Raw genomic sequence first — 22,092 nt, forward strand, 5'->3', positions numbered from 1 at the left:
GCCATTGTAAATTCTATAAAAAACAACAAAAAAACAACAACAGTGACATGGTGCAGCAGATAAGCAATTTTCACACCTTTACGAATACTAGTACCCATTCAGTCTATCAACTCCACAGTGTATCAATTAAGAAACTGTGGGAAGGCATTTAATTTCTCTGCGTGGTGAAGTTATTAAATGAAATGAGATGACAAACTTGAGAGAGAATGAATTCTAAATGGTTAAATTAGTGCTGTTCAATTACATTTTATTATTTCTAAAGAAAGTGATGTGTGGAAAGGTGATTAAAAAAACAAAAAACTATAGAGCACGTATCCAACATTTAGCAGTACTGACGGTAAAACAAATTAAAATTAAAATACAGATTTTAAAAGTTGCACCTGTATTGAGATAACTTCTTTTTGTGTATTTTAATTTTTTCTGATTAAAATTCAAGTCTGCCTGCTGTTAAATACTTCGCCCTCTCTAATGTTTGAGAGAGAAGTGACTTCGCTCTATGATTTTGACCTAGCATGAGGCCTGTATGTCTGATGCCATATAACCGTAAATAAAATGTGTTAAATGCGTCGTTAAATAAAACATTTCTTTCCTTCCTTGCAAATAAAAATATAGCCAATAAATCACATGTAAAGTTCATAGACGCCACCATTTTGTTTACGTCAATGCCAAGTAATGTTAATTCAGTGTCGTAAAGTAAACAAATTATCGCAGTAAGAGTTATCTTTCTTATTGATAGAATTATATTTCCTGTTAAATTAATGACCGATTAAAACGCACTTGCACGAATGCATAATAAAAAAACATGTTTGATTCACAGCACTGCTAAAACAACACAGATGTCGTTTCCCCCCCCGTAAAGCAGTAAGCGGCGTAAATGTCATTCTCCACATCAAAGGGTTAACAAACCCTTTTTGATTAAAAAACCGGCCTTGGTGGTGCAGTGATTAAGCCATAGGACTACAGGCTGGTAGGTACAGGGTTCGCAGCCCAGTACCAGCTCCAACCCAGAGGAAATTCTTAAGCTCAATGGGTATGTGTACAGCCACTACACCCTCTTCTCTTTCACTAACAACTAACCACTAACCCACTGTCCTTGACAGACAGCCCAGATAGCTGAGGTGTGTGCCCAGGACAGCATGCTTGAACCATAACTGGATATAAGCATGAAAATACGTTGAAATGAAAAATTATTGAAAAAAAGTTTTGAGGTATGGGAGAGAAAAAGTGTGCATACCTGTTTTTGAGATGCTGGATCTTTTCGACAGTTTCATCTCCAGATTTCCTCAGTTCTTCTTCATCCTTACACTCATATGCGTGTCCATCATGGGTGTATAAGCCTTGAAACCTGTCAAACGGTTCAAGGAAATTTTAAAAACTAATTACTGAACAGCAATATGTTCTACTTTCGGTAATTATACACTGAATTCATGACCCCCCCCCCCCCCCCCCCCCCAAAAAAAAGAGGTATTCATTTAATTAATAAACAATGGATTTTGGGGGACACTTAAAATTTTGGGAGGAAAGTGCACACCTCCAGTATCCCCCCACCTGGATCCCATCTTCGCAAGTGAAGGTACTCATTCTGTACAGATACTCCATTTCGACTGGATCCATACCTGGTGGTTAATTTTGAAGTACACTTTGAAAACAAAAATGTTGAAAAAAGTATTTCTTACAAAATGAAACATTTTAAGGAACACTTTTATGAGTGGGTGGATGATGGGGGAGTGGGTACCAAAAAGAGTAATGTTTATACATATGTACCATATGCTTGTGAAAATGGTGAGAATTGTGGCATACATTGTGTATATCCTTTTCAGGGTTCATGACCGTAATTAGTTGATCAGCACAACTAGAGTTACTCCCATTTAAATTATAATTTAAATTAAATGTTCTGGGTCCTGTTCCAAGAAGAAGTTTGTTTTGTTTAACGACACCACTGGGGCACATCGATTAATTAATCAATCGGCTCTTGGATGTCAAACATTTGGTAATTCTGACTCTTAGTCATCAGAGGAAATCCGCTACATTTTTTTCTAATGCAACAAAGGATCTTTTATATGCACTTTCCCACAGACAGGAAAACACATACAACAGCCTTTGTCCTATTCTTTCTCCGATCACAAGTCCAAACTTGAACTTATAGAATCAACAATCCCACACTGTGAAAGAAAGAAAGAAAGAAATGTTTTATTTAACGACGCACTCAACACATTTTATTTACGGTTATATGGCACCAGACATATGGTTAAGGACCACACAGATTTTGAGAGGAAACCCGCTGTGGCCACTACATGGGCTAATCTTTCTGATTAGCAGCAAGGGATCTTTCATTTGCACTTCCCACAGGCAGGATAGCACAAACCATGGCCCTTGTTGAACCAGTTATGGATCACTGGTCGGTGCAAGTGGTTTACACCTACCCATTGAGCCTTGCGGAGCACTCACTCAGGGTTTGGAGTTGGTATCTGGATTAAAAATCCCATATCTCGACTGGGATCCGAACACAGTACCTACCAGCCTGTAGATCGATGGCCTAACCACGATGCCACCGAGGCCGGTCCCAGACTGTGACAACCGTTCCTCAAATGGATGTCCTAAAAACCACATTCTGTACCTTTAACTCTCCAGGACTGGACTATTTACCGGTATCACTTTCAATTCTATTCTGCACCATTACTTAGAGAATAATACATGAGTGGCCATTAGACACCATTTATCTCACGACGAGTTGTTTTAAAATGTTTCTAATGAGCAAAAAGCGAGTTTGATACATTTTTAAACGAGTTGTGAGATAAATGGTATCTAACGGACAAGCATGTATTATTCTATTTCTTACATATCCTAAAAAAAAGACACATGATTTCCAGGTTAACTATATATCACAGTGTAATCGATTTCCACTGTGCTGTTTCTTTATTGGACGTATGACATTGGTGACCTGGTCATCACCTTGCAGCAGCCAGTTGTATGTCTTGAAGTTGTCAACTCACATATGTGTGTAAACAACTATGTGTTATCAAAAATAATGCATGGTGTTCTCATCAACGGGTGTGTAAGAAAGTTTATTAAGCTATGTTCTGGTCATTGCATGGAAGCATATAATATGATGTTCATGAATGGTAAAGTACAAACCTAATCGTGTCAATGCTGACAACCTTTTTCACCAGCTCAACGGCATCTTCACTATTCCAGAGAGCTCCCTCTGGTGAGAAAAACAACAACTTAGCATTAACCGTGGGTTAGTCTATACTATAATTTGTTTTAAAGTACGGTAGTTTTGCATAAATATATAACACAGTTTGCATCACTAACTAACATTTCAATAATTGGCTCCAATTCTATGAATAATGATTAGAAATTGCTTTTGTAAAGTTCTAAAAACAATCTCATCAAAGCTTACAAATGTTTTTTTCTGTACTTGATATGATTACTTTAATTTTGACATAGAACAGTACTTCCATGTGTGTGCTATATTAGTATGTGTTTATTTTAGTTTCTGATTTCTATTCTTGGTGCTATTGGTTAGAGAATATAATGCATCAAGTAATTATCGTGTCAATACATTGGTTACATTTTACCCATTATTTTTCTCAAGAACATTAATTTCATGATTTACACTTACAGCATTATAACTTGTTAATTTTTATTTTTTTTAACTACTAGTAAGTTCCTCCCTTTTTTTGGAGGACTAGTTAATTATAATAAAGGCCAGTAAAACAAATTTTTTATCTGTTCCATCTGACCCACCTCTTAAGATTTTAAAGTTACCTTTCAACCCTTTTAATTATACTAGTGTCTCGGGAACAGGCCGAGACCAAAAAGACTTAAGTCCGTTTGCAGGAATCAAGTAGCTGTGCAAAGAAGAGCACTCTCATTTAATTAATATTGTTTACGTCATTTTGCCATAAGCTTGGTGCTGGTTACATTATAAGGCTATGAGACATGGAGGAAAAACAAAAGTCGAAGTGTGAAATACAATAAAATGACATGATTTGGCATCCATGTTCAGCGCTGGAATTAAGATGTATATGATACTATTTTACTTTATTCCTTAGTCTCATTATCATCTAGGGTAAGTGCCAGGTACTCCGGTCCAGGTCGAGTTTGACCCTTGAATATTCAAGTCCAATATTTTGGAAAAGTGGAGGCCGTAAACTATACAGGTGTTTACCTCGGTTATCCCCAGTATCCACACTCAGTAACACGGACCATTTCTTCCCTGAATCAAGGGCTGCATTGCTCAGAGCTTCAATTGCATCATGGGAGTCAAACAGAACATGGAAGTTATGACTGTTTGCAATGTTAACACATCTGAATAACACAAATGAAATGTTTTTTCTTATTATAATAATCATAGCACTGGTTTTGTTACTAAAGAAAGGAAGAAAATGTTTTATTTAACAACGCACTCAACACATTTTGTTTATAGTAAGACATATGGTTAAGGGCCACACAGGTATTGATGGAGGAAACCCGCTGTCGCTACTTCGTGAGCTACTCTTTTCGATTAGCAGCAAGGGATCTTTTATATGCACCATTCCATAGACAGGCTAGCACATACCACAGCCTTTGATGTACCAGTTGTGGTGCACTGGCTGGAATGAGAAATTTGTTACTGCAATAAAGGTGAAATTATTATGTAAATACCTGTATGGCTTTGGGCTGTTGTTTGTTTTTAAAATTAATGTACTTTGTAAATCAGATGTATATTGATTGTCTATAATAATAATAACAATAAATTATTTATTTAGTGAGAGTAATCTTACCTGAGGCCCTACAAACACTACACAATTAAAATACATACATTTATGAACAAATAGAAAATACATACATAGCATAAAACATATTTAGAAAATTTGTTTCTAATTTTCATTATTATTCATACTTACCTGGTACTAGCACAACAACAATGCTATACGACCCTGAGTTATAACCTCCACTGCAGAATTATCTCCCCTATATATATACGGTCTACCCATGTGCTGGTGTAGGTTATACATCCGGCAAGGGGAGATAATTCTGCAGTGGAGGTTATAACTCAGGGTCGTATAGCATTGTTGTTGTGCTAGTACGGTAAGTTGAATAAGACTAATATACAAATGATATTACTGTAATAAATATTGTTGGGGTCTATATTTAAAAAGCAGTATCTGTTGATCATCAGATAGCTTTAGGTTAATTGATGTCAAGGTACTGGTATACTTGTGACACTGGTATACTTGTATACTTATGATATACTTGTGACACGCACAGAGAAGAAACCGGCTACTATTAAATAAGCTATTCTACAATGGCAGCAGTGGGGATTTGTTTACAGGACAGTATATATACTAGTTGTTATAAACAAAGTTATAGTTTACATATATACTGTCTCACAATGAAAACAAAATTCACTCAATACACTTCATTACTTCATTGGCATACCAAATAAATGCATGTCATGTCATCGGGTTTAACATGCACATTCAGAGCAAGCTGTCATAGAGCATGCCTGTCATGGCACAGGTATCCACTTCTGCCAGCTCCTCCGTCCAGGACAGGAATAAATCATCGCCTGAGAGCTAAAAGGTCATAAGTGGCAGATATATATGACCTAAAACGTCTTTTTTGAATATTTAGAATCGCCATCCCCAATTACATATTGTCACAAAAAATTGTAGCTGTGTCTCTAATTGCATCGCTTATACAGAAGGATTTAAATGGTCGTAAGTGAATCACAGATACCAATTTGCATGAAAATAGACGTAACTGACACATACGACTTTCCTCCGATTTGCTTGCTGTCCATTATGTGAACACGACTGGTCGTGTGTGGTAGATACACCCTTTTTAAATACAGTTCGTTATATAATTATGTCTGACATAGGTCGTATGTGCCAAATACGACACATATGTATTCTTTGTTGTCGGTCTGTGATAGAAATTACAAATGCGAAGTACAATAGAGAATACATTATGTCAATATTTTTATGTGCTTGAATCCTAAAAAAAATATGACTTTTGTCGTCGTGAGAGCCCGGTCTATTTATGAAAAACATTTGGTACTGCATGCAACGAACCATTTGGCAACAGACAAGAATGGTGTCTATATATATATAAATAGGAATTGCAGTAACATTAATCTTTGTATGGTCTGCTATATTATGTGCACCATAATTATAATCATAAACATGTTTTGGTGAATTTTCTTGAAAAACAAATATCTATTTTGAAATGTTTTTAACTGAAGCAAAGTGTCCAACATGTAATTTGTATTTGTATATACAATTTTAATTCATAATAATATTGTATGTGGCATATACGACCAAAGTGCAAGCATAATCACACTGATTTTGGATGTACATGTATTTAATTATATGTTACGGTGATCAAATTCTGCCTTTCAGCTGCCTTTGAAGATCTACAGGATTGCCCTAATGTAGGCATCATGGATTAACAATATTGCAGATACAAAAGTCATCGTAAGTTATGCAGGACTAAGTCCAGTAACAAAAGACAGTGTAATCAAACGTAAGGTTAAAAGGCGAATAAAGTGAATGTGGCCTCAACATAAACGATAACAAGATTTATGAACTTTGATTAACTATACAGTTAACAAATATTTGCAACAGAATATCCCTGTCCTGAGTCGGACACCCGATCCTAGTGGTATATGGACTATGAACACGTTAAACCAGTTACTAAGCTAAGCTAAGCAACAGAATGTTGAACATGAACATGGGCATAACATAGCACGCTGAACATAATATAGCACACACAACATAAGCCAGTGTTCTAGCTAGCAATAAATAGAGGGGTGCTGTGCCCTGCCCCCGTTTTGTGCCACTCTGCCGTGTTTGTTGTCGCACCGCCCCTGATTATCGCCGCCCTGCCCTAATTCATTGTCAAACAAAAGTACGAAATCTTGCTTTCCTCTGAAAGCGTGTACAGTGTTGTTACGAGTCTGAATTCCCAATTAAAAAATGTCTGACAATACACTGTTTGGCCACAGTTGTGAAAGCCGACAGCAGTAACGTGATATGTTTTTTTCTTTTCTATTGTTAGTCGATATGACTGCAGACGAGCGGACAGGCAGTTTTACAAAGCTTGAATGCGAAGTAATCCTCACACTGTCACGCACATAACTACACACCACCTAGCAAACACCTAGTTGAAAGTAGACCATCCTGATAAACTTCGACAGACGTCAAATGCGAAATTTATTTTGATAAGTAAATTTTTGAAAGTAATTGTTGCCTTTGCAAATACCCAGACCAAGATACATATAATTTTAACTGATGTCAGCAGTCCTTATCAATGACACATTGATTGCATCTTTATAATATGGCACAGAGTAACCTAGTAACACTGGTTATTTGGTTAAACTGTGTTTTGCTAAAAGCATGTCTACAAAAGCTATTTAATGAAATCTATCTAGACCTTGACATGCAATAATAACCGTTTTTAAATGCAGTGAGCAACTTGTTACAAATATATCCTTATGTCAATTTTTAAATTTGTTTGTTCTTTTATTTCTTTATTTCTAATCATTCTCTTTTTTTTTTCATTTCTTGATTTCTTTTAATTATTTCATTTATTTATTTTAAATCACATTTGGGCATGATATTAAATGGTATAAATACTATATATAATTAAAAAAAAGAATATGATTTTTTAGGTGATCCAACCTTTTGTAAAACATTTTAATAGATAAAGTTTGATTTTATTTAACGACACCACTAGAGCATATTGATTTATTAATAATCGGCTATTGGATGTCAAACATTTGGTAATTTTGAAATTTAGTCTTAGAGAAAAACCCGCTACTTTTTTCCTATTAGTTTCATCGTTTATATACACCATCCCACAGACAGGATAGCACATACCACGGCACATTCCAGTCGTGTTGCACTGGCTGGAACGAGATTTTTTTTAATAGTGTCTATATTTAGTACAATAGTACAATAATATTGCATACGGCGATGAATGTACTGTTTCATCAAACATCCAAATTTAAGAAAAATAAATTTGGGTTTAGAAATTGATTGTCCCCCCCCCTCCCTCCAAAAACGTTTTGTAAATTAAAACCAGCATAGATATTCCTACATATATAATATTTATGAATGTAAAATATTTGATTATATCCAGCACTTGCCTCAAAAATAAGATTTTCGCGTTAAAAATGCCCTACAATTAAATTAGCGCCCTGCCCCATCAAAATCCTAGCTAGAACACTGATAAGCTGAACATGACATAGCACACACAACAGGACATGAACATAACATAGCTCACACAACAGGACCTGAACATGACATAGCACACACAACAGGACCTGAACATAACATAGCACACACAACAGGACCTGAACATGACATAGCACACACAACAGGACCTGAACATGACATAGCACACACAACAGGACCTGAACATGAAATAGCACACACAACAGGACCTGAACATGACATAGCACACACAACAGGACCTGAACATGACATAGCTCACACAACAGGACCTGAACATAACATAGCTCACACAACAGGACCTGAACATGATATATAGCATACACAACAGAACTTGGCACATCAATGATAACAGAAGAAGAAGAAATGTTTTATTTAATGATGCACTCAACACATTTTATTTACGGTTATATGGCGTCAGACATATGGTTAAAGACCACACAGATGTTGAGAGAGGAAACCTGCTGTCGCCACTTCGTGCGCTACTCTTTTCAATTAGCAGCAAGGGATCTTTTATATGCACCATCCACATACAGGGTAGTACATACCACGGCTTCTGATGTACCAGTCATGGTGCACTGGCTTCAATGACAACAAGACCTGAACATAACATAGCAAAAAGCTGAACATGAGAAAATAACCACCATGGAAAATGAACGTGACAACACCACTAGTGCACATTGATTAATTAATCATCAGCTATTGGATGTCAAACATTTGGTAATTATGACTGCAGCAAGGTATATTTTATATGCTCTTTCCCACATACCACGGCCTTTATCCAGTCACTTGCAACAGAACCTGAACATGACATAGCACTCACAACAGAACCTGAACATAATAGAGAATTCACAACAAAACCTGAACATGACGTGGCACACACAACAGAACCTGGAGGTGACATAGTACACACAACAGAACCTGAAGAAGAACATGACAGAACACACATACAACATACCATGATCATGACATAGCACACACAAGAGAACTTGAACATGACATATCAATCACAACAGACGCAGAAAATAATTTAGCACACACAACAGAAACCGGAGGACTGATCACTTAACAATCAACAAAACACAGAGAGAACACTGCACATAACATAGTCTGTATATATCACTGAACAAACATCATACATAACCTGGAGAGATCTCTGAACACAGTAGAACCTGAAGAGATCACTGAACACAATAGAACCTGGAGAGATCACTGAACACACAACAGAACCTGGAAAGATCACCGAACACACAACAGAACCTGGAAAGATCACCAAACACACAATATAACCTGGAGAGATCACCGAACACACAACAGAACCTGGAAAGATCACCGAACACACAACAGAACCTGGAAAGATCACCGAACACACAATAGAACCTGGAGAGATCACTGAACACAGTAGAACCTGAAGAGATCACTGAACACAATAGAACCTGGAGAGATCACTGAACACACAACAGAACCTGGAAAGATCACCGAACACACAATAGAACCTGGAGAGATCACTGGACACACAATAGAACCTGGAGAGATCACTGGACACACAATAGAACCTGGAGAGATCACTGTACACACATTATAACCTGGAGACATCACCTAACACACACTAGAACCTGGAGAGATCACTGGATACACAACAGAACCTGGAGAGATCACTTAACACACAATAGAACTTGGAGAGATCACTGAACAAACAATATACACTGGACAGAACACTGGATACACAACAGAATTCGGAGAGATCACTAAATACACAATAAAACCAGAAGTGTGCACTGAACACAACAGAACCCGGAGAGTACACCCAACACAAAACAGAACCTGGAGAGATCACTGGTCACACAACAGAACCTGGAGAGATCACTGAACACACAATAGAACATGGAGAGATCACTGGACACACAACAGAACCTGGAGAGATCACCAAATATACAACAAAACCAGGAGTGTGCACTGAACACACAACAGAACCCGGAGAGTACACCCAACGCACAGCAGAAGCTGTAGGGTTTACTGTTCACTCAATATAACCTGGAGAGAATCCTGCATACTCAACAGGTGAACATGGATTTAATATTCAGTACACACCCTCATTAGAAACGTAAACCCTATATCCTTTGAATGAGCTCCACTTGAACCCAGTGTATCCCAAACCAATAAGCTGCTAAACATAGTTTATTCATTAAAGGATACCAGTTTCAGTTTGCTTAACTATTCTGGTTTGTCTGTTGCACTATCTGATAAACCAGGTATTCTTGAAACTAGTGAAGTACACCCTGAGGCAGCAGAACCAGGAACTATCTGCAAAAGGACTCCCATGGTGCAAAGAACACGGAAAGAACACTGCACACAACATGACATCAGCTTTCCCGATTACTCATCAGGAACGAATACTTGCCTAGAAAAAGAGGTTTTGTATGGACAAGTCGTCTGATTCTGATGCACCATCATCAAACAACGAACATGGATTACTACCACCACAGTGTTTCTGCCAGATAGAAATATTTCGGTATGGCTCTCTGGAATTGAATGTAACCACAGTCAACAGAGATATGGGGGGGGGGGGGGGGGGGGGGTCATCCCTCGGGAGAGAAAATGGGTTAAGTTTTGGGTTAGGATTAAGAAAATCATACAGTAATGAAGTAATGATAAGAGTAATTAATTTTGTCAAAAAGATAACTTAAAAAACATTCTTCAAAAATATTTGTGTATGGCACCATACTCATTTTACCCTCTGGCAGAAACCCCGCACCAGATAAGGTCACACAAAATCAGGGGTGGGTCAAAGAAAACAAGGATTTCACGAGTCAGAGTAGTTTTTTTCACATTATTATTTTTCTCAATTGGCGATTTTATTTATCGTTTTATTAATAACAAAAGTAAAATAACTTTTTTCATGTAGTATTTTGTTTAAGCGGTGATTTTATTAATACGTACTTCTACTTGTATTCCTTTTCGAATGTTTGCTTCTAAATAGTTTCTATTTACAAGCTTTCTCCTTTTTAAAAATAAATATGTGATTTGCAAAACTGAAATGTTTTAGAAGTGATGGTTCTTTCAGAATAAATATTTAACTTTACTTGATATACTGTTGGTCGTAAATGACGCATTTAATTTAATCATGAATAATTGTCGTAACTACAACTATTTAAGCAAATAACTAAAACATCTAATATGCTATAAATACCGCAAATATACAAAGAAATCATAAATATGTTCAGCTTTCATTGTCATTAAAACAAATTCGACATCTTAACTACTGATTAAGAAAAACAGTTTTCCTTCATTATCTCGGCTTTTAAAAAATTAATTTTGATGCACTTAAGTCCTTCTGGCTCTCACGCGACAAAATGCATATTATAACAAGGTCATATATGTGGCATTTGGTAATTTTGACATTTCTTAGAATGGAAACCCATTATATTGTTTCATTATCTAAAAAGCAGTGGATCTTATATATATATATATATCACATACTTTGATTGCACTGAAAATATAATATCTTACATTTTCAGTGCAATCAAAGTATGTGATATTTTTCAGATCACATACTTTGAGAATTTGATAAGTTTGCAAATTTGATATAAATTAGTTGAGGTCTCGGCACTAGGTTTATTGACATTTAAGCAAACGTACTTGGGTGACACTCCATGATTGACGTATGCATTCATAGTCATCAAATAAAAACATTTCAATGGCAATTTGACACTGAAAGCTGTCCAGTGTTCAGAAAACAAAAAATGTTAGGCATAACTTTATTTTGATGTAAGGACATCCAAAATGACGTCATTCGAGTTTGACGTCATTTCCATTCAAAAATACACCGCACCACATAGTCTTACGTCATTTGAATATCTAGTAATGGCGGACTGGAATTAAAGTTGCGTGTACAGTTTACAAAAACACGTTGTATTAAGCTTGAGCTTATATATGATAAAGAGATTATTATCCTCGTGTATTTCGGTATCGTCAATATCATATATTAGGAATAAAAATAATGTATTATGCTCGCATAATATAATATATGATATTGACGATACCGAAAATATCATATATTAGGAATAAAAATAATGTATTATGCTCGCATAATATAATATATGATATTGACGATACCGAAAATATCATATATTAGGAATAAAAATAATGTATTATGCTCACATAATATAATATATGATATTGATGATACCGAAAAACACTCTGGTTACTACCTCCCTCCCTCCCTCCCTCTCTCTCTCTCTCTCTCTCTCTCTCTCTCTATATATATATATATATATATATATATATCTATATATATATATGCATCATCCCAAAGTCAGTATAGCACATACCACGACCTTTGATATAGCAGTCATAGTGCACTGCCTTACGACAGTCAAAAATAATTTTATTAAAATAATATATTCACTCACCTTGTTATTTTATCAGCTGTGATTGGATATGCATACAAAATGTCATCAAAGCCATTTTCTGCATAAAACTCTGCCTCCTGTATGGTGGACACTGTTATGTGTTGTTTTTTCCCTCCAGTTTGAAGAACTGCAAGTTCTCTGAAACAAAATGTGTTTGTGTTTTGCACGATTAAAGTTAGACTATGTTATAAGACAGCAAATCAAGATGACTGTCTTAATACACTTGTTTATTATCCATATGTTTTTACATAACCGAGGTAATAATAATCATACGAAGCACACGTGTAATAACAAGTGTGATGACGTAATTTTGGGAAGTGACGTCATAACATGACGTTGCTTCTCCAGTCCTAGCTAGACTGTGCATTTGAAATATGACGTCATTTCGTCGTCTCCTTCTAGTTGTGGCTGAAACATTTTGAGTTGGGTCTTGTTATTCATAAAGAAAACAACAACAATAATATGGATAATAAAGAAATTATTACACTCGTGTGTGTCGTACTGATTTTACGAAACTCGTGTCAGGATTCATGTATTACCCTCGCAATACAAAACTCCTGACACTCGTTTTGTAAAATCAGTACGACATACAAGCTCGTATAATAATCTCTATTTTTATTATTAATGGGTATTATCAAGTGTCCTAATGCGACAAAACAAACTTTTAACTGTAATCATCCCACAATAACAAAAGTTTGTTTGTTTAAAGTTTGTTTTGTTTAACAACACCACTTGAGCACATTGATTAATCAATCATCGGCTGCTGAATGTCAAACATTTGTCAAACATTTGGTAATTCTGACTCGTAGTCATCAGAGGAAACCCGCGACATTTTTCCTAATGCAGCAACGGATCTTTTATATGCACTTTCCCACACAGAAAAGCACATACCACGGCTTTTGTCTAGTTGTGGTGCAATGGTTGGAACGAGAAAAACCCAATCAGCTGAATGGATCCACCGAGGTGGTTTGATCCTGCGATGCAAGCACGTCAAGCGAAAACTCAACCGACTGAGCTAAATCCCACCTCCCACCCCAATAACATGTTTAGGTGACATAGATTAGCCAAGAACAAATAGTTTTTGTTTAACACCACCACTAGAGCACACTGATTTATTAACCACTGGATATTGGATGGTAATTTTGACATTCATCTTAGAGTGAAAAGTCTGTTTTGTTTAATGACGCCACTAGAGCACATTGATTTATTAATCATCAGCTATTAGATATCAAACATTTGGTCATTCTGACATATAGACTTTTAGACTCTCGGAGAGAAAACATGCTACATGTTTTCATTAGTAGCAAGAGATCTTCTATTATATGTACCACTACACAGACAGGGACTAGTTAACAATCATTAAAAACAATACTTTCATACCTCGGTGACGTTATAGTTAAGCCATCGGACCAATCTGATTAAAATTAGCTCTACTGGGTCTACCCTGGTAGATCTAACAGTATTGCGTGGACTCCCATGTCCAGGTGACACTTCAGGCCAAAAAAAAAAAAAAGGTGTGTTTCCGATTGCATCACCCAAAAAATTAGGGTAGGTAGGTAGGGTTTGGTTTTTTTGGTTTAAAAAAAAAATTGAATACTATCATAATAATAATAATAATAATAATAATAATAATAATAATGTTATTGTTATTGATATTGTTATTGTTATTGTAGTTGTAGTAGTAGTAGTAGTAGTAGTAGTAGTATTGGTATGCACTGTTTGTGTATTTCCTTAAATTAATGGGACATTTGTATTAATATCGTTGTTCTTAATTTAAATACTTTATGTAAATACTTTATGCAAACATTTGAGATGCATTAATAATAAGACCTGTTGATTTAAGTGAAGATGAGAATTAAGCTGAATTTATACGATTATATTTAATCGGAATAACCTGTACCAAGGCTATGTTCGTACATTCGGTTACTTCCGTGACCGACCAAGCTGTTCGGTGGTAGCTAATCAGGGGAAGGAACTCTATTACAAAAGCTTTTCCATAATGGAAGGACTTTCCTTTGGCACTGTCAGTGTTACTAACTCTAACCATAACTCTATTTATTATAAGTATTTATAATGTTCTTTATACCTGACAAAGGAAAGTCCTACCCCCTTTTTTTTTCAGTTTAAGAGAAAACAAAATTAGGGACGGGGGTGTAAAACTAGGGACGGTCGGTCGACCGGAAACACCTTTTTTTTTTTTTTTGGCCTCATCTATAAATAACAATTCAAATATCGACCAATTACACTTGCCGTTTATAGCGTTATTCGGGAGCATACACATTCTAAAAATATCGGGCAAGACTATTTATGTAATAGGCGAACTTGTTGGTCTATTTCAACAATACAAAAACAGGGGGGAAAGTGCAGTAATAAACTCTGGATTGTATACTAGTATAAACAGATTTTATGGCTATACCATCACGGGGGTTTTTTTTCATCTTAAAACTAATTTTATATAAAATTTTATATTGAAATTAATTTTCGGCATACTTCGTAATTCACCCGAATCATTTCGTATACCTTCGGCATAATCCCGAATGTTTTCAAATTCTTTTTAAATCAGTGGCATGATTTTGCAAGTAAGGTTTTGATTGGTCAAATGAAAGGTCAACTGACATGAGCTCCAACGGGTTGCTGTTAGATCCACATGTAATAGTGGAGCTAATTTTAATTAGATTGGCCATCGGACATAAGCCTGGTTGGTACTGTGTTCGCAGCCCAGTACCGACTCCCACCCAGAGGGATTTTTAACAACTCAATGGGTAGGTGTAAGCTCATTTACACCCTCTTCTCTCTCACTAACTAAGCAACCCACTGTCCTGGACAGACAACCCAGATAGCTGAGGTGTGTGCCCAAGACAGTGTGCTTGAACTTTAATTGGATGTATATACGCACATAAATAAGTTGAAATGAATGAAAAGTTCAAAACACATTGTCACAATTATTTTCTCCCTAGGGGATTAATTGTAATTCTCAATCTGGTTATCTTACATATCCATTTTTCCTAGTAGCCATTTAATATAATACTTGCATGGTCTTGTGAGTTTTCATGTGTGGACGAAGCTGTACCCCAAGTTTTTTACACGTCTCAAGCATGCGTGATGTGTTTAGCTTGGCTCGATTCAAATCCACAAGGAAACAAGGGCTTGGTAGATCGGTGATCAAATCAGGCAGATTTTTATTTGATCCCATTGCTAATTTAAAAACAAATAATGGTAGTAAAAATTAAAAGTAATACAAACACACTTTCTGAGAGTACTGCTAAAGCAATACATGTCCCCTACCGAGCACAACAAATTTCTATATCTCCTAAGTTCACTTTTCGCTCATCCAGGGGTGGGATGTAGCCCAGTGGTAAAGCGCTCGCTTGATGCATGGTCTGTCTGGGATCGATCCCCGTCGGTGGGCCCATTGGGCTATTTCTTGTTCCAGCCAGTGCACCACGACTGGCATATCAAAGGCCATGGTATGTACTACCCTGTCTGTGGGATGGTGCATATAAAAGATCCCTTGCTGCTAATTGAAAAGAGTAGCCCATGAAGTGGCGACAGCAGGTTTCCTCTCACAATATCTGTGTGGTCCTTAACTATATGTCTGACACCATATAACCGTAAATAAAATGTGTTGAGTGCATTGTTAAAAAAACATTTCCTTCCTTCCTTCTACTTTTTTTTTTTTTTTTTTAATGACACAACTAGAACACATTGATTTATTAATCATCAGCTTTTGGCTATCACACTTTTGGTAATTCTGACATATAGTCTTAAAAAGGAAATCTGCTACATTTTTTGCTTTGGTTTTTTTCTCGTTCCAACACGTTCACTACCACTGGTCAATGCCGTTGTATGTACTAGGATCTCCACGAGTACTCGGGCATAGGCAGTCTAGCAAACTCGAATCCGTTCAGTTTTTCGGATAGAAAGAAATGTTTTATTTAATGACGCACTCAACACATTTTAATTACGGTTATATGGCGTCAGACATAGGGTTAAGGACCACACAGATATTGAGAGAGGAAACCCGCTGTCGCCACTTCATGGGCTACTCTTTCCGATTAGTAGCAAGGGATCTTTTATATATGTACCATCCCACAGACAGGATAGCACATACCACAACCTTTGATATACCAGTTGTGGTGCACTGACTAGAACGAGAATCGATTCTAGACTGCCAGCACATCATGCATGCAGACGCTTTACCACTGGGCTATGTCCCACTCCACCACTGCAAGAAAACAAACAATTTAAATAGTTGTCTATTTTTTAATGTGACATTAGTTCTGTTTAGGGGCAGGATGTAACCCATGCAGTGGTAAAGTGGTAAAATTAGGTTTTGTTTATCTAAATACATGTACCAGGCCTGCACCTAGTAAAAAAATATTATTTGGGTGGGGTGGGGGGGGGGCAGTGGGAGTGCAGGTAAATTCCAGCTCTAGAGACAAGGGCACTTTTCCAACCAGTGGGCCATGTAAATGGTATACGGTATATATATATATATATATATATCTGTGTTTGTGTTCTTTTGTGTGTGTTGGTGTGGTTGTGTGTGTGGGTTTTGTGTTGTGTGTGTGGGTTTTGTGTTGTGTGTGTGGGTTTTGTGTGTATGTGTGTGTGTGTGTGTGTTTGTGTTTGTGTGTGGGGGGGGTTTGTGTACCAAGAGTTATGGTATGTATATAATGTACAGTAAAACACTGATGGGGATCGATCCTTGACCGACTGCACATCAATCGAACACTTTACCACTGGGCTATGTCCCACCCCTTGCAGAATATTTTAAATGCACTACATATTAAATTACCTCAGTACCAATGCATATATCACCCTGTAGTTAAAACACATATGCATCAGAAGCTGGGGAGAGTGGCAGGGGCACTCCCCCATCCCATGACCATCCCAATCCCATGCCCACCTTCATCCAGCACTGCTCTTCAAATGAATATATAGATGCCCACCCCAACCCTTGGTGAACTAATTCCAACCCAGTCGCTCAAATCTGCCGATGCCTGTGATTTACCGGGTATATTGAACGATTTCGATATAATACACAAAACTGAGGTTGCCAATTTAAATGGCAACGGGAACTAAATCGGAGTAGAACAGGGTTGCAGACTGTAGCCTGTAGGACAACGCACACATAGTTATTTTAATGTAATATCTACATGACATCATGGTACAACGGTAGGGTTACTTACCTTGTATGGACTGATTAATGTTTAAACTTTGACTGAGTGCACGACTTACTTGGGAAAAGTCAAATTTGATTATTTTGTCCTGACAAGTTACACACAAACCGATCGCCTGAGCCTGTTTTGAGTTCAGGAGGCCGAACGTCTGCAGCCGCTCGGTGTCAAATGCGCGGTATCAGTACTATACATATTATGAACACACTACTCGGTCGATATATTCCGCGAATGCTGGGACTTCTGAGCATGTTCTGGTTTAGTGAACCAAATTATTTTGGGAGCAGTTCAATGGACTAAAGGTCAATTTACACTTTCATTGCCGACCTCATGCGAAACTGATTTTTAAATTAGGTAAACTAAAAAGCGTTGAACGAACGCGCACCATAATTTAATATGAACTGCGTAAAAAAAACACTGACTTCACCGACAACTGAGGCTTAGGTTTGAACAGAAGCAGAACTGGGCAAGTCAGCTACTCGCCAACAAGAGTCGGCCATGAAGTATGAATCTAGCTTTTGCCTACTTCAAAATCAGTTTTAACCACACCACGTTTCCCGTCCAGGTGATCAGGCCCGTACGCAAAAAAATTATATTGGGGTGCGTAATCGATGGCCCAGAGGGCCGGACTTGTTTGGGGGATCCGAGGGTATGCCCCCGAATTTTTTCAAATCTAGAATGTCTGAGGTGCATTTTCCTGCATTCTGGGAAGTAAATTTGTTACATCATCGGACTATTTTTTATTTATTTTTACACATCCACGGACGGACCTCGACAGACTCGACCCCCCCCCCCCCCCCCCCATGCGTACGGGCCTATAGACTAAGAACTTTACATGAAGTGGCGACAGCGAGTTTCGTCTCAGTATCTGCGTGATCCATAACCATATGTCCGACGCCATATAACCGTAAATAAAATGTGTTGAGTTAGTAGTTAAATAAAACATTTCCTTCCTCAGAAAGATTATGTTAAAACGTGTAAGGACCATAAGTATGTGTTTGGCTAGTTTGTAAAAAGTTTGTTTGTTTTGTTTAACGACGCCACTAGAGCACATTGATTTTTTTATCTTATCATAGGCTATTGAACGTCAAACATATGGTCATTCTGACACTGGTTTTTAGAGGAAACCCGCTGTCGCCACATAGGCTATTCTTTTACGACAGGCAGCAAGGGATCTTTTATTTGCGCTTCCCACAGGCAGGATAGCACAAACCATGGCCTTTGTTGAATCAGTTATGGATCACTGGTCGGTGTAATCGGTATCTGGATTAAAAATCCAATCCCTCGACTGGGATCCGAACCCAGTATCTACCAGCCTGTAGACTGATGGCCTAACCACGACGCCACCGAGGCCGGTGGCTAGTTTGTGTGCATAGAGTTTTGAAGTAGATAGTGCAGCTAACAACAGAAGAAAACAAATAAAATGAAGTTTTCATTTACATTACATTTTTCTTGTTGTTTGGATTGGGTTTCTTTTTACATAAAAGTTATTTAGAAATAGGTTATATTTATGAGCGGGTTAAATTCAAACTTGATTTCTTTGTTTGCTAAATAACCTCTTTTTTTTTTTCTCTTTTTTTTTTTTTTTTTTTTTTTTTGGGGGGGGGGGGGTATATAATAATAATGATATGTTACTTTAGTATTAATATTATTACAGTTTACATACCCGCAGTGTTACATCACTGCTGTCTCCAAAGTTCTACGGGCTACCGTTTCTACTGTAACCATGCATGTGGATCTAAAGGTGACAATCACCATACAGTTCAGGCTGATTTGATTTTAATCTGAAATAGTTGTATTTCCCTTCGACGAATAAGCGGTAATTATATGTACCAGCTGTCGTTGCACGATGTGACAATATTATTTACCCACCGCTTGGTAAGCGTGCATCATGGAATTAATTATATTCAGTCAGGTCGGGAAGTAGCCCAGTGGTAAAGCGTTCGCTTGATGCGCGGTCGGTCCAGGATCCATTGGGCTATTTCTCGTTCCAGCCAGTGCTCCACAACTGGTGAAACAAAGGCCGTGATATGTACTATTCTGTCTGTGGGGTGGTGCATATAAAAGATCCCTTGCTGCTAATCGAAAAAGAGTAGCCCATGAAGTGGCTACAGCGGGTTTCCTCTCAATATCTGTGTGGTCCTTAACCATATGTCTGACGCCATATAACCGTAAATAAAATGTGTTGAGTGCGTCGTTAAATAAAACATTTTTTTTTAAAGTATTCAGTCCAGTTGTTACTAGTAAAAGGAATACTTATTTAATACGTACCACAAAGTAAAGGAGCACCATGGCTAGTTTATGCCTTAGCACTGAAAATATAAGAACTATCAACTATTAGGCCTACTGGTCTGACTCGCGGTTTGTTTGTTTATACTTATTTTCGTGCTTATATCCAAATAAGGTTCAAGCACGCTATCCTAGGCACACGCTTCAGCTATCTGGGCTGTCTAGAGGGTTAGTGGTTAGTGACAGAGAAGTCGGTGTAGTGGTTTTACACCTACCCTTTTGAGAATAGCATGACAAAACCAGTTCTTTATGATCTTGTGAAAAGTAACAAATCTGCATCGCAGTTTGTTACTGATGATATTGCCGAACGCCATGCCCAAGACTGCCGCCAAGACATTCGGAACTGAATCCAATAGAACTGATTTGAAGTCAAGTAAAAGGGCACATAGCTCGTCATAATGATGGTAAAATGACCACGGTAAGGAAAGAACTGGCACTTGGTTTGAACTCTGTCACACCTACAAACTTCTCTGACGCCGTTAAACATGTAATAAAGATCGAAGAAGATTTCAGAAAGCAAAATAGTTTTATAAGAAATAAAATACCACCTGTGATAGTCTTAACGAAGACAGTGATGTAGAAATGAGTTCGTCGAGTGATTAAGTTGCTTCTCCATCCCTACCCATCAAGCATATAACGTTCAATGCATATATTCCCCTCCAGTTACTATCCAATCGAACAAATATAAATGTGGTATACCAATATACATCTGTTGGGTTGGGCAGAGGGCAACGCCTCCACCAATCGCGGGTATACAATATTCTGGCCACGTGTATGTGCAATATGTCACAATGAATATCACCAGATTAAGACCTCACCCCAAACCCCAACCCCCCACTCACTAAAAGGAAACGTGGCCTTCAGCTGAACACTAGACCGTGCATTAGTAAATAATAAATATTACATATTATTCATGGACATTCACTATTTTATCCTCAAACGTATTTATTTTTGTATCAGTGCATTACATTAATGAAATTGCAGGCGCGGAGCAGAAGTTTTTAATAGCGGGGGCCCAAAACCCGTTGTTGCTTTTGAACAGGTGGATGAGATAAGTTTTAATTGTTTGTGTATTCTGCAATATATATTGTTTGACAAAAATAGAAGGGGGCGTGTCACCTGGACTCCCCGCCTGAATCCGTGCCTAAATTGTTTATTGACTTTTGTTTCCAAATTGTTTCTTAAATATAGCTTATACTACAATATATTGCGCTAGGAAGGTGGAAAAGAACATTAGTTTGAAACACACTATAGAGTGATGCTTTTGTTATGCAAATAGCCGTAGTTATTTATAGGAGAAAGAACCTGCAATCAAAAAAAACAGAGGTGTTGTAAAATGGAAATAAGTCAACTTCACGTAGATGATGAATTGTATATAAAATATGTCGGGGTTTGGGTTTGTTTTCACGCGTATGTAAAGAAAACAAGTACTGAACAAGTTGAATAGAAATTAAACGTAAATAATTGAATAGGACTATAGTATATAAAACTATTTACACAGTGCAAGAGAAAACACACTATAACCACTAATTCTATTCATTTTTATTACTGAATACAAGGATTGACAACCGACTAGATAATGTGCCGATAGACAGTCAGAGTTAGGATTGGTGGGACGTCAAATAGTTTTCATCAGCCTATCAAATGTGTTGCATCATATCTATTTTCATACCTCCCACAAATCCACTAAACGCTACATAATTCTTATACACAGGCATTACAAGTTATAATCAAAGCTGTGCCAACATTATGTGTTAAATTCAACTATGTCAATAGTATTCTTGAAGTTATGTTCATTTTCCTACTTAATATGTCAATGATATTAATGAAATTATGTTCATTTTCCTACTTAATATGCCAACGGTATTCTTGAAATTATGTTCATTTTCCTACTTAATATGCCAACGGTATTCTTGAAATTATGTTCATTTTCCAACGTAATCGTTAGAACCAAAGTCGCCCACAAAGAAACATGGCTAACAGTTTGCA

At 37.2% G+C, this 22,092-nt stretch overlaps 1 protein-coding gene across 4 annotated transcripts in view; it reads right to left on the bottom strand.

The window, feature by feature from the left end:
- LOC121370777 (D-threo-3-hydroxyaspartate dehydratase-like) overlaps positions 1 to 18,386 on the bottom strand; it is a 31,774-nt gene extending 13,388 nt beyond the window's left edge. The window contains exons 1-6 of one of the 4 annotated variants that reach the window (XM_041496233.1): positions 18,237 to 18,386; positions 15,667 to 15,829; positions 12,635 to 12,772; positions 4,175 to 4,314; positions 3,136 to 3,205; positions 1,235 to 1,345 (exon numbers count right to left, since the gene is read on the bottom strand). In XM_041496233.1, coding sequence (XP_041352167.1) covers positions 1,235 to 1,345; positions 3,136 to 3,205; positions 4,175 to 4,314; positions 12,635 to 12,772; positions 15,667 to 15,827 — 620 coding nt within the window. In that variant the 5' untranslated portion in view covers positions 15,828 to 15,829; positions 18,237 to 18,386. Of the gene's footprint in view, positions 1 to 1,234; positions 1,346 to 3,135; positions 3,206 to 4,174; positions 4,315 to 12,634; positions 12,773 to 15,666; positions 15,830 to 17,826; positions 17,997 to 18,236 lie in introns of those variants that run through there. The other 3 variants (XM_041496234.1, XM_041496231.1, XM_041496232.1) reach the window with 3 other exon arrangements.
- Between the last annotated feature and the right edge of the window lie 3,706 nt (positions 18,387 to 22,092).

The sequence above is a fragment of the Gigantopelta aegis genome, chromosome 4 (genome assembly GCF_016097555.1).
Source record: "Gigantopelta aegis isolate Gae_Host chromosome 4, Gae_host_genome, whole genome shotgun sequence".
Classification (NCBI taxonomy): domain Eukaryota; kingdom Metazoa; phylum Mollusca; class Gastropoda; order Neomphalida; family Peltospiridae; genus Gigantopelta; species Gigantopelta aegis.